This window comes from Jaculus jaculus, chromosome 3 (genome assembly GCF_020740685.1).
Source record: "Jaculus jaculus isolate mJacJac1 chromosome 3, mJacJac1.mat.Y.cur, whole genome shotgun sequence".
Lineage (NCBI taxonomy): Eukaryota > Metazoa > Chordata > Mammalia > Rodentia > Dipodidae > Jaculus > Jaculus jaculus.
Genome location: NC_059104.1, coordinates 98311574 through 98325489, shown reverse-complemented (window position 1 = coordinate 98325489; position 13916 = coordinate 98311574). Strand labels below are relative to the sequence as shown.

Genomic DNA, 13916 nt, shown 5'->3' with positions numbered 1-13916 from the left:
TGGGGGGGAGTGAGGAAACCTTGAGGCCTGAAGGGCTACAGGACAACCTGCCACCTGCATTCATTTTGAAAAGGCAGAAAAAGAAGAGAGGTGGGGAATGGTAGAATTGTTTGAAAGATTTTTATTTTGGAAAAGCTGTGCAGAAAAACAAAACTCAACAAAATGTTGCTGTGAAAAGAGAAAATCAAATCTTAAGCATTAAAAAATTCAGATCAATCAATTAGCTCAGAAGACAGGAGGGGAGGAGGCCAAGAACAGAGGAAAAGCCAGAGCCTGTCAGGCAGACGGCTGGCCTCCAGGGTGAAGGCATTTCCCTGAGCACTTTGCAGGAGACAGGGTAGTCACAGGGCTGGGGTGGCAGTGGCTCCTCGGAAACACTTGTGTCTCACCTGTCTGCAGTTCTGCCCAAGACTTCCATCATGAAGCAGCAGGGGCCTTGGCACCATGTGCCTCCCAGCTATCCCAGGAGCACTATACTGATCCTTCAGCAAGAAGGGTAAGGGGCTGTCTAAGTCAGGGACAAGTTCAAGGTTGGCTTTAGACCAGGAGCATAGGAAAGGGCAATGAAGGCAACTGCTTTCAGGGCAGGCATTTCCAGGATCCGTCAGTCTCTTCCCTGAGCCCTTTTCTCAGCACCCCAGCAATATGTCCGTCAGAGCTCTCCTGGTCCTGCAGGAACCTGTGTAACCTATGCAGGAGTGGGTTCCTGACGGCCTGTGTCACTGACCTGTACCACAGGATTGGGACAAGGTCTTGCCTGGGATGGTGCCAATCCCTTAATCAAGACCTTCTCACCCAAAGCTCCCAGTCAGCTGGATGCTTACCAGTCCTGTGTCACTGCACTTATGACTGGCCTCACCCTCCTTGAGGGTGGCCCAGAATGCCACGGAGGTCTCAGATTCCAGATTCTCAGATTCAAGACCACTTTCTCTCCTGGCTCTCAGTGAGTTGTTTTGGGGAGGAAAAGCCCACTCCCCTGGAGGGTCAGCAGATTTGCTCTTCCTTCCCCTGCATCAGGTCTGGGGGTTGATGCTGATGAGGGCAGTCCAGGACACTTTTGTCGCTCTGGGACAAGTTCCAGTCCTCTTCACTGGGCAGGCTTGGGGCTAGGAGGCTAGAGGTGGTGGTGGGAACTCCGTTCTCCGAATCTACTCCATCAAGATCCTTGCTGTTACAAAGTGGCACTGATTCTAGCTCTGTCCCCTCCTCCCTAGAGTTTTGGCTCCGTTGGAGCCAACGGCAGGGTCCACTCTTACAGTGTGGGGTAGAGACCATGTTCCTCTGGCTCAGGCACACTTCCAGCATGTAGTAAACAGTCCAGAAGACGGTGAAGCAGCCCACAAGCACCAGGGTCTGGGGAAAAGGCAAGCACTGTCAGGGCCAGCTCCAGCCCAGAAGCCGGAGCTCAGCACTCTCCTTTCTAGGGACCATCTCCCCCACCTGGACCACCGCCCTGCCCCACCCTGCACAAGGACTGCCCTTGAGGAGGGAGCTGGCACAGTAGCAATGATGCTGGGGGCCCAGGTCTTCCCAGCCTCACTCCCCTCACCCCGGTTCACCTGGAGCACACCAAGGACCAACTCCCCCAGGACAGTCCTGGTCTGCTCATAGCTTGAATCTTACTCTCAGTACCTTGAGGGTGTTAGGGGTGATGGTATAACCATCTTCTTCAGGAATTTTCAGCCCAGGTGGGCAGGGCAACGTGAAGCCATCATGTAGGTATTTCCCACTCATGGCACTTTCTAAGAGACTGGAGAAGAGCAGGGGATGCATTACTCAGCGTGAGCCTGTTCCGCCCACCCTCCTGGTCTCCACTCTCTTGCAGTTGAGGGGGACAGAAGCCACACTACATCCATGGCTTCCCACCTAGGAAGCACTGCTGGGGTTCAGAATGATGTGGGCCTCCTTAGGTGGCACCCCTTCCCTCACCCCTCAAGAGTGCCCTCTTCTGAATACCTACTTTTGTCTGTCCCTGATGTCTACTGGACTCCACACAGAACCGTACAGGGTCAGCTGCCACTGCCGGAGGACGCCCACCTGGAGCTGCTCGTCTCCTAGGGCAGCAAGCAGGCAGCCATGAGCCAGGCCCTTCTGGTAAATGCGTAGAATAGAAGATCGCAGCCCGCCCTGCCACCCAAGGGGACTCAGACTACTGTAGTCAGTCTGGGCCTCAGAGGCCCTGGGGTTCTGCAGAAGTGCCTCACAGGGTGCCCTAGGGATCAAGTGACGAGGTTGAAAGGTCATACTAGAAGCAGAGTTTTGCATTTATCTCCCACACTTGATTTCATCTGGGATTTTGCTTGAAAGAAAAGTGTTAAACTCAAGGTTGGGAAGCTGCTGGTCAAGTGAACAGCTGACTGACTGGAAGTTGGGAGGGCTGGGCTCAGTTTCCAGTTTCCTTGCTGACTGCAGCTATTCAGCCTTCACTGCTATTGTGATCCTGTACAAGTCACTTCAAAAAACAAGATGGTAAAAATTAGTCCTGCCCTTACCTGCCTACCAGGGCTGGCCGAAGGATGGTTATATGTGAAAGGACTTGAAATGTGGTTTCAACAAGGAATTTTTGTTGCTATCCTGAGGAAAAATGGATCAGTCACTTCTCCAAGGAATATAGATGCAGAATAAATGAGCAGTATTAGGGATCATGCCTACTTTCTGGATGGGGCATACTTTCTGGCATTTACCCTTTTTATGATGGTCATCCTACATATTCCACATGGGAGACTTTCTGTGGGGAGTCTAGGAAAGCAGGGAGGCTCACCTACATCCCTGATAACCAGTCTGTAGACGCCTCGTGCTCTTTCCCCCCAGCACCGCACAGTGGAAAAGGTCCAGTCGTTGAAGCCATTGGGATCCCTAGGGAAGAACAAAGTGTGAAACCGTGGCACAGGCAGAGCTGGGAAATGAGCTACAGCCATTTGGTAGCCATGAAGGGTCCAAAAAATGTCTCTCTCTTGGAATCTCAGGGATCGAGAGACTTGTACCCATGTAGTGTAATGGAAAAGGAGAGCACAGCTCAGGAATCCCAAAGATCTAGGTTTATTTTATTTCACTGAGACCATTAACATTCTTTGTTTTTTTTTTTTTTTTTTTTTTGGTTTTTTGAGGTAGGGTCTCACTCTAGTCCAGGCTGACCTGGAACTCATTATGTAGTCTCAGGGTGGCCTCGAACTCAGGGCGATCCACCTACCTCTGCCTCCCAAGGCTGGGATTAAAGGCATGCGCCACCACGCCCAGCTTGCATTAAGGTAACATTCTAATAGCACAGGTAAGGTTGGTCCAGGCTGGTCTTAAATTCATCATCATCATTATTTTTTTTTTCCTAGGCAGGGTTTCACTTTAGCCCCAGCTGAAGTGGAACTCACTCTGTAGCCCCAGTCTGGGCTTGAACTCAAAGGGACCCTTTAAGCTCTGCCTCCCAAGTGTTGGGACTAATGGTGTGTGCCATTACACCTGGCTAAAAAGTTTTTTTTTTTTTTTCATGCATAATAAGCAAGCACTTTAATACAGAGCCCCTTTCAGTTTTTTGAGGTAGGTTTTCACTCTAGCCCAGGCTGACCTGGAATAGTCTCAGGGTGGCCTCGAGCACCATCATGCCCAGATAAAAAAAAGTTGTTTTTTTTAAAAAAAATATTTTATTTATTTATTTGAGAGAGAGGCAGATAGAGAATAGGTGTGCCAGGGCCTCCTGCCACTGCAAATGAACTCTAGACACATGTGCCACTTTGTGCATTATGGCTTTCATGGGTCCTGGGAAATTGAACCTAGGTCCTTTGGCTTTGCAGGCAAGTGCCTTAACTGCTAAGCCATCTCTCCAGCCCTAAATTCTTTTTCCTCATTTATTTATTTATTTTTTTTTACTTTAAAAAAATTTTTTTTATTAACATTTTCCATGATTATAAAATATATCCTATGTACTTATTTATTTGAGACAGAGAGAGGGAGAGAGAGATAGAGTGAGAATGGGGGCTCCAGGGCCTCTAGCCACTGTAAACGAATTCCAGACACATGTGTCACCATGTGGCTTGGGTGGGACCTGGAGAATCAAGCCTGGGTCCTTGGGCTTTGCAGGCAATCGCCTTAACTGCTAAGCCATCTCTCTAGTCCTCTAAAATTTTTTTTTTTTATGTAAACAAATTAACTTTATTTGACTACATGGGTAGCTAGGGAATTAAACCCAGGGTGGCAGGCTTTGTAAGCATGTACCCTTAAGTGCTGAGCCATCTCCCCAGACCCTTAAACGTTTTTGTTGTTGGTATTTGTTTGAGATGGGTTTCACTCTTTACACCAGCCTTTCCTGAAGTCGCTATGTTGACCAGGCTGGCTGCAAAGTCATGATCCTCCTGACTCATTGCCTCCCTAATGCTGGGATTACAGGCATGCACCACTCCACACAAGGTTCTTAAAAGGATTAGAAAAATTAACAGAATACAATGCCTAGCACATTGTAAGAACTTGAATAATAAAGCATGTGCCCAATGGCTACCAGCTACCAAGAACGGTGGTGCAACTGCTTCTGATGCTGCTGGTGTCTGCTTAAAAAAGCCCTTGCAGCCGGGCGTGGTAGCGCACGCCTTTAATCCCAGCACTTGGGAGACAGAAGTAGGAGGATTGCCAAGAGTTCAAGGCCACCCTGAGATGGCAAGAGTTAATTCCAGGTCAGCCTGGACCAGAGTGAGACCCTACCTCGAAAAACCAAAAAAAAAGAAAAAAGAAAAAAGAAAAAAGAAAGAAAGCCCTTGTAAGCCTGGTGTGGGGGCACACGCCTTTAATCCCAGCACTGGGGAGGCAGAGGGAGGAGGACTGTCATGAGCTCGAGGCCACCTTGCGACTGCATAGTGAATTCCAGGTCTGCCTGGAGCAGAGCTCTGGGGGGAAGGGAGAAAGCCCTTGTAAACAAAGACAGGAGGCTGTGGGCAGGGGTACATACGAGTCCAGGCTGCGAGGGGCACCGATGAGGGACATCATGCCACTGGGGCAAAACAGTTTCACTTCCAAGCTGCCGCGTCGTGGGTGAGTGATAGTGACCGTCACTGCCACATGTTCCAGCGTCTTCAGCCCCGACATTTCCAGGTCTGTCCTGCTGACTGTAGGAGGTCAGACTGGGCGGCTGAGAAACCAGCCCGTGAACATGCCCTCACTTCATCCCAACATACACAAAGGCACATACATATTCACTGAAGCCACATGCAACATCTACAGCAACCTGTACTGGGACCGAGTTCATAGAGAGTGGAATACAGTGCTGCTGGGATGCTCCATGTGGCTTAGAGTCTAGCTAGGAAGATAACACATGGCCAAGACAATATAAGAATCTAATGGAGCAACTGCAATCATTATTTCACCCCAAAATTATCTACTGAATGCCTCCTACATTTCAGGTACTGTATTAGATGCTGGGAATATAAAACTAAGTTGAGCATGGTCCCTGCCTTTACCTGCAAATAGAAAATTATACATGGTCAGGCATGGTCCATGGTGCATACCTTTAATCCCAGCACTTGGAGGCAGAGGTAGGGGGATCACCATGAGTTTAAGGATAGCCTGGAGCTACAGAGTGAGTTCCAGGTCAGCCTGGGCTAGAGTGAGACCCTACCCTTGAAAAAAATAAATGAAAAAGTTACATATGATAGGTTAGAGAGATGGCTCAGAGGTTAAAGGCACTTGGCTGATAATGATACACATAACTGATAAGGCAGAAGACAAGCGGCAGTAAGGTATTTTAGCAGTGTTGAAGTAGGAAATGAACTCAGACTGGTAGAGTATTCTAGAAATGACATATAAAAAGATAGGTGAGGGAATAGGATGGTATTGTATATATGCCAGTAGAAAAATAGATTAATGGGAGTGAGAAGGCCTACGTGAGGTCAGGGGAAGAGACTGAGTAAAGGAAAGGTGGAGGGAGGGCTAATCGAAATCTAAGAGGATATAAATAAATCATTTGGAAACCTACTTTTTTGACCAATAGAACACTCAGGAGCCATAGGTTGTTGTTAGAAAATTTTCAGTGCCAGGGATGGGATACCTTCCAGTGAGTTGTTGGCCAGGGAGGTCCCTGATACCCCCAAACATTACAGGCCATTGCCGAGGCCCTTGGTTTCCCACCAGGAATAGATGGTAAGACCCTATTGCTGAAGACTGCACATACTTGGGCTGCAAGGTCACTGAGAAACCCTGATGGAGCTGAGATGAAAACCTCCTCCATGTAGACCAGCTGCAAAAATCTGGGAAAAGCCACACTGCATGCAGTTCCGTGGGAGAGAGAGAAATCACCAGTGAAGAGACCTAACAGAGGACACTGCAAGCCTTATATTTGGCCAGCCAGGCCAAATGAGCCAATGGGTGCAATAGTGGCATGTCTGTTTTGGGGAAATCAACTGCCCCCCTCTAATTTGACTGGTGGCCCACTCCATGGGAGGGAATACATCCTTGATACTGAAAGCCTACAACAGAGGTAGTCATGAGCCCTAGGGGTGTAATGTCTGCTGTTGTCTGGCTAAAAGTATATACTATGCTCACCAAACTGCCCAGTAAGCACTTTTTTTTTGTGTGTGTGTGTGTAAATGAGTTTATTGACGAATACACAAGGTCAAGCTTCCAGTAAGCACTTCTCTTAATATTCATACCCATATATTAATGCTACTCTCACTTTTGGATAGGGACGCTTCTCTTTTCAGAGGGCAGTGACCTTGGGATGACTCAGAAGGCACCATGGTTGGGAGAAGTGACAGAGGAGTGCTCAGCACTGAAATATCTCTATCACACCTTCCATGGTTCAGGGTCCATTACAGAAGAGATGGCAGAAAGAATGTAAGAGCCAAAGGAAGGGTAGGACTGCTTACAACGTGCTCCTCCAGACACAAAATGACTTGGATATCCACGACCTCACCGTGCCTGACACTACCTACACAAGACCATCATAAGAGGAGGAAAAGATCATGACATCAAAATAAAAGACAGACTGACTGAGAGTGGGAAGGCATATGATGGACAGTGGAGTTTCAAAGGGGAAAGTGGGGGAAGGGAGGGAATTACCATGGGATATTGTTTACAATTATGGAAACTGTCATTAAAAAAAGACAGGTGAGTCTGGATATGGTGGTGCACACCTTTAATCCCAGTACTCGGGAGGCAGAGGTAGGAGGATGGCTGGAAGTTCGAGACCATCCTGAGACTACAGAGTGAATTCCAGGTCAGCCTTGGCTAGAGTGAAACCCCACCTTGAAAAACAAAACAAAAGACAGGTGAGGGCTGGGGGATGATGACACAGTGGCTAAAGGCACTTTCTTACAAAGCCCGATGGCTTGGGTTCAATTCCCCAGTACCCACATATGGCCAGCACATATGTCTGGAGTTTGTTTGCAGTGGCAGGAGGCCCTGGTTCCCATTCTCTCTCACTTTGCTTGCAAATAAGGGGGGGAGGGGGAGGAAAGCTGGGCGTGGTGGTGCATGCCTTTAATCCCAGCACTCGGGAAGGGAAGACAGAGGTAGGAGGATTGCCAAGAGTTCAAGGCCACCCTGACACTACACAGTAAATTCCAGGCAGCCTGAGCTAGAGAGAGACCCTACCTCGAAAAATAAATAAATAATAATAAATTAAGGGCTAGAAATTTTTCTGGAATTCACTATATTTCAGGATGGCCTCAAACTCATAGTGATCCTCCTATCTATGCCTCTGGTACTGGAATTAAAGGCATGTGCTACCATGCCTGGCAATATGTATTTATCAATATTTTATGTATGAAAAGAGGCAGAGAGAGAGAGAGAGAGAGAGAGAGAGAGAGAGAGAGAGAGAAATGGACTGCAAATGAACTCCAAATTCATGTGTCACCTTGTGCACCTAGCTTCTTGTGGGTACTGGGGAATCAAACCCAGGTACTTAGGCTTTGCAGGCAAGACCCTTAACCACTGAGCCACCTCTCCAGCCCCAATATTTTTTTTTTGAGACAGGGTCTCACTAGCCCAGGGTGGACTTGAACTTGCTTTGTAACTGAGGATGGCACTGAACTTCTGCCTCTATGTCCCAAATTCTGAGATTACAGTTGAGTTGTAGCATGCTCAATGGAAAGAATTTTTTTTTTAAAATATCTTCTTCTTATTTATTTAAAAGGCGGGGAGAGAGAGACAGAGAGAATAGGTGTGCCAGGGCCTCCAGCCACTGGAAACGAACCCCAGATGCATGTGCTACCCAATGCTTATGTGAATACTGGGGAATTGAACCTGGGTCCTTTGGCTTTGCAGGCAAGTGTCTCAACAACTAAGCCATCTCTCCAGCTTCAAGAATTTTTTAAAAAGTGATAAGGACAGCCAGGTGTGGTGGTGCACACCTTTAATTCCAGCACTTGGAAGGCAGAGGTAGGAGGATCACTGTGAGTGCCAGGTCAGCTTGGGCTTGTATGGAATCTTGAAAAAGCAAGCAAACACACAAACAAACAGTTAGGGCCAGGTGTGGTGGTGCACACCTTTAAATCCCGCACTCTGTAGGCGAGGTAGGAGGATCCCCATGAGTTGGAGGCCACCCTGAGACTAGAGTGAATTCCAGGTCAGCATGAGCTAGAGTGAGACCTTGCCTCGAAAAACCTAAAAAGATAAAGAGGCCTGGGGAGATGGCTAAGCGGTTAAAAACACCTGCTTGCAAAGCCTCTCAGCTCAGGTTCAATTTCCAATGTAAAGTGATACAAGCATTTGGAGTTTGTATGCACTGACAAAAGGCCCTGACCCACCCATTCTCTCTCTCTCTTATTCTCACTCTCTGCTTGAAAATAAATAAACAAAAATAAAGTAACAGTCTGAACTAGAGTGAGACCCTACCTCAAAAAACCGAAAATAAATAAAATAAAATAAAGGCTGGAGAGATGGCTTAGCTTTTAAGGCACTTGCCTGCAAAGCCTAAGGACCTATGTTTGACTCTATAGAACTCACATACACCAGAGGCACATGGTGGCACATAGGTCTGGGGTTTATATGCAGTGGCTAGAGGCCCTGGCATGCCATTCTCTCTTTTTCTCTCTCTCTAATAAACAAACAAACAAACAAATAATAAATAAAATAGGCAGGAGTGGTAGTATATTCCCAGCACTCGGGAGGCAGAAGTAGCAGGATTGCTATGAGTTCAAGGCCACCCTGAGACTACATAGTGAATTCCAGGTCAGCCTAGACTAGAGTGAGACCCAACCTCAAAAAAAAAAAAAAAAAAAAAGTAATAACAAAATATTTCAAAACTCAAAAGGTACAATTAAAAAGTGATAAAGGCAGAGTAGTCCATTAGCTGTGGGGAAGCAGACACATGTGACAAAAAACCCTCATTCTCAGGGTGAGGCTAACTGGGACTCAGGGAGAAAAGCAACGCAAGGCTCAAGCCTTTCTATGTCACCAGCTTCTGTCCTTCCTCCTACCCGGCCTTGCTGCCCTTCCTCTCGGTGCCCCTTGCCAACTCCCACTTTCCCACTACATCACTAATGTCCCTACCTCCATCCTACCCTATGTCACCCACTTATGTTCATGACCATGTGCTGGGACTGCTTTACTTATGCATGGTTAGTAACTGCCATTGTGGGTGTTCCTATTACACAAGGATACAAGTTAACCAAAGATATGTTTAAAAAGGAGACAGGGCCGGGCGTGGTGGTGCATGCCTTTAATCCCAGCACTTGGGAGGCAGGGGGAGGACTGCCCTGAGTTTGAGGCCAGTCTGAGACTACATAGTGAATTCCAGGTCAGCCTAGCTAGAGCGAGATCCTATCTCCAGAAACAAACAAAAACAAAAAGGAAATGAATGAAAGTAGCAATGAAAAGGCACCCATATTCCTGTAACATGTTAGTTAACACCACGCAGTGTCTGTGTACACACGGGTGTATTTTCTTAAATTCTACCTATCGCACCTTGTCTGAAAGGAGCGTGTTCCTTCCACTCGTGTGGCCCTCCATTCCTGGTGTCTGACCTGCTAATGTCCTAAAGCTCTTCATGCCAATATTCTGCTTATTCCCCAAGTTTCCTTTGTTTTCTTGTCCTTTGAACAAATTTTGGCAAGACTCAAAACACTGGATCAGCCCAGTTATTTATCTTTTTGGCTGGATCTCTGTGCTTGTGTCTTTCCTACTATGAATGAAACACACACATACAATGTTCTTTCTCCACATGTCACTTCCCTCTGCCTCTCAGTGTTAAAAACATGGAGCCATCCAGCCTGGATTTGGGTTTGTTTGGTTCAAATCCCAGTTCTGTCACTTACTAGTAGAGTAAGCTAAGTTAGTTGCCTGTAAACTGAGGTCAGCGAAGAGTACCTATGTCATAGGGCTGGTAGGCATATTAAGAGAGTTAATATACCTAAAGTGCATATATATATATATGAAACTTTTTTGGGGGGTTGAGGTAGGATCTCACTCTGGTCCAGGCTGACCTGGAAGTCACTTGGTAGTCTAGGGTGGGCTTGAACTCAAGGAGATTCTCCTACTTCTGCCTCCCAAGTGCTGGGATTAAAAGTGTCCGCCACCATGCCTAGCTTCCAAATATTTTCTTTGGGCTGGAGAGATGGCTTAGTGTTTAAGCGCTTGCCTGTGAAGCCTAAGGACCCTGGTTCGAGGCTCCATTCCCCAGGACCCACGTTAGCCAGATGCACAAGGGGGCGCATGTGTCTGGGGTTCGTTTGCAGTGGCTGGAGGCCCTGGTGCGCCCATTCTCTCTCTCTCTCTCTCTCTCTCTCTCTGCCTCTTTCTCTGCTCTCAAATAAATAAATAATTAAAAATTTTTTTTTGTATTTATTTATTTGACACACACACCATGATAGTAGGCACGCCAGGGCCTCTTGCCACTGTAAACAAACTCCAGATGCATGTGCTACTCTGTGCACCTGACTCTGTGGGTACTGGGGACTGAAACTAGGCTGACAGGCTTTGCAAGCAAGCACCTTTAATCATTGAGCCACCTCTTCAGTCCCCCTAGCAAATATTAAAACTACACGAATATTGTTACTCCTCTTCCTTTGCTATCAAACTATCTGAAAAAGCTATGTTCATTAATACTCCTGTATTTCTTCCCAATCATCCTTCACATTTTTCTAACAAATGAACAGGAGACAGCTCTTTCAATGCTATATGTCACTGAAGATTCTTTCTGGAGCCTTCTGACTCAATCCTATCTGCTACACTGCTGTTGGGAAGAACCCTCCTTCACCTCCCTCCCACCTTGACTTTTGATTCTTCTCTCTCTCCCTCTTCCTTTGCTTTCTGTCTTGGTGTTTTTGTTTTTGTTTTTCGAGGTAGGGTCTCACTCTAGCTCAGGCTCACCTGGAATTCACTATGGAGTCTCAGGGTGGACTTGAACTCATGGCGATCCTCCTACCTCTGCCTCCAGAGCGCTGAGATTCAAGGTGTGTGCCACCACACCTGGCTTCTTTTGCTTTCTTTAAAATTTATTTATTTTGTTTTTTCGAGGTAGGGTCTCACTCTAGCTCAGGCTGAGCTGGAATTCACTATGTAGTCTCAGGGTGGCTAGGAAAGTATGCTATAAACTGAGCCATATCCCTAGCTTTTTGTTTGTTTGTTTGTTTTATTGTTTGAGAGTCTCATGTAGCCTGTGCTGGCTTCAAACTTGCTATGTAACTAAGGGTGACCTTCATCTCCTAATTCTTCAGCCTTTATCTCCCAAGTGCCGGGATTTCAGGCGTGTGCCACCTAGCTGGCTCTCTCCTTTAGTTCTCTTGATTACCCGTCACTATTCCCATTGGTTTTCAGATAAGTGGAACATAAGAACGACCTGGCATGCCTAGCAGTGTCTTGGCCCTACCTTTTCATGTGAGTATTAATATTAGTGAGGATGGATATAATTCTACCTATGGACACTAATTTTCCTTAGAACTTCGGAGAAATTTTTCCAAATGGCCAGCAATGCCCATTACCTTCAACAGCCAGTTGGGCTGGGCGTATGGCGCATGCTTTTCATCCATTCAGAAGGCAAAGGTAGGTTGATCGCTGTGAGTTCGAGGACACCCTGAGACTACAGTTAATTCCAGGTCAGCCTGGGCTAAAGTGAGACCCTAACTTGAAAAACTAAAAATAAATAAAAAAATAAATAAATAAAAATAAAAAATAAAATTAACTGGCTAAGTACCTGGCTGTTGACTGCAGGAAGCCCCACCCCTACATCTCTCAGTCTTGATAAGGAGCCGTTACATCTTTCAGTGTGGATTCTTCAGTCTGCTGGCTACTGATACTTTGGCATCTGAGCAAACTGGCCAGGTAGAGAGGATCTCCTTTTGGTAGTCCTTACCTGCCACTTTGTGCTACTCACAAAGTGTATAGTGTGTTATACCTGGGCCCGGCACTGAATAATGAATCTTTCAACTCCTGTCTGGCTGAGGAAAAAGACCATCACCTGGCTCCAAAGGATAAGAGAGGAGACCCAGAGTCTAACTTACAACTGATCCTATCTTACACTCATTCTTTCCTTCGGTCTTTGCAGCGTATGAATCTTCCAACTCCCATGATCCTTTTGGGATACTATGACATGACTGGGTTTATTTCTTAGCCTTGCTTACTCCTCCATTCATTTTCCATCTCCTTCAAATGGGATCAAAGTTGTCATTTGCCATGGTCTCCTCTCTTATCTCTTTGTCCTAGTGCATAAACTATTTTCAGCCCTTTAGTCTTACTTTGGTAAGGTTTATAGAAGGAATAAGAATAAAAGCATGGTTTGGTCATGCATGGTGGTTTATGCCTGTGATTCAGCAGAGGTAAGAGGATCACTGTGAGTTTGGGGCCTGGGATGACAGAGTGAGTTCTAGGTCAGCCTGGACTAAAGTGAGACCCAACTCCAAAAAGACCAGTAAATAACTGGTAAGCAAATAAACAAAAACATGCATTTGATTTGCCAGCTATAACTAGACATCTTTTGTCACTATTAATTATTGAGCCACTATAATCTAGCTTTTGGTCTTGTGAAGACATGGCCCCCTGTTGTTAAACCAAAAGTGCCCTTGATTCCTGGACTTCCATCCTCCAAACTCTTTTCTTGACCTCAGGCTACCTCGCCTCAGATATCTTGAGACCTCTTTCCTCTGCCCACTCCTATAACTTGAGGCTTTTGTCTAGGCCTCTTTCATTCTGTCTGACCCTTCTGATTTCATCTGCTCTGCCCATGACTCCCAAGTCATTATCTTCAGGCTACAGCCAAAAATGATTCAGTCAACTGCTCTGTATGTAACCTGTGGGGCTCATTCATAAGCCTCAAACAAGCCCAGCACAACTTATCTTCCTTAACTTTCCTTACACCACAGCATCTTTCTCCAGGATTCCTAATCCTTCTTGATGACTGTCTAACTAGAGCCCACGCTAATTGATAATTCTTAAATTATCAATATGTGGTCAAGAGATTTGTTTCATGGATGACCTCTACCCCTTCCCCTTCATGCCAGGAGATTCCTAGGCAGGCATCATGCTGGCTTATCAGTAAAGATTTCCAATGCACCTCTAGAAAACACAGCCTAGGCAAGTGTTCTGATTCTTCTCCATGCCCCTTAATGCTGACATCCATTGGTGACCATACATCTCCATGGCCCAAAAGCCCTCAGGATGAAGTACAGATGTCCTGCCATGGCACACACAGCTCCATAACACTGCAGTTCCAGGTGCACTTTTCCCCTGCACCTGTGCTCCAACCATCTCCAGCTACATGCTGCTCCCTGTAGGTACCACTAACTTCACACATGGTGCTTCTGCTGCCCGGCTGCCCTGTCCTCGCTCTTTCTCCTGGCTAGTGTATATGGCAGAAATGTAGCTCATTTACCAGCTTCTATGAGGACCCTTCCTGTCTTTCCTAGTTGTAGGTGCTTTCAAAGCACTTGCAATGTCTCTATTTCAACGTGTATGACATTGCACTGTCCCTATAGTCCACAGTTTCTGTGAGCTCTTCAAGGGCA

At 46.5% G+C, this 13916-nt stretch overlaps 1 protein-coding gene across 1 annotated transcript in view; it reads right to left on the bottom strand.

Annotated features, from left to right (window-relative positions):
• Positions 1-106: 106 nt before the first annotated feature.
• The window catches only part of Pcsk7 (proprotein convertase subtilisin/kexin type 7), a 36925-nt gene continuing 23115 nt past the window's right edge, over positions 107-13916 (bottom strand). The window contains exons 13-17 of the mRNA XM_004666434.2: positions 4931-5087; positions 2762-2856; positions 1961-2054; positions 1633-1750; positions 107-1353 (exon numbers count right to left, since the gene is read on the bottom strand). Coding sequence (XP_004666491.2) covers positions 985-1353; positions 1633-1750; positions 1961-2054; positions 2762-2856; positions 4931-5087 — 833 coding nt within the window. The 3' untranslated portion in view covers positions 107-984. The remainder of the gene's footprint in view (positions 1354-1632; positions 1751-1960; positions 2055-2761; positions 2857-4930; positions 5088-13916) is intronic.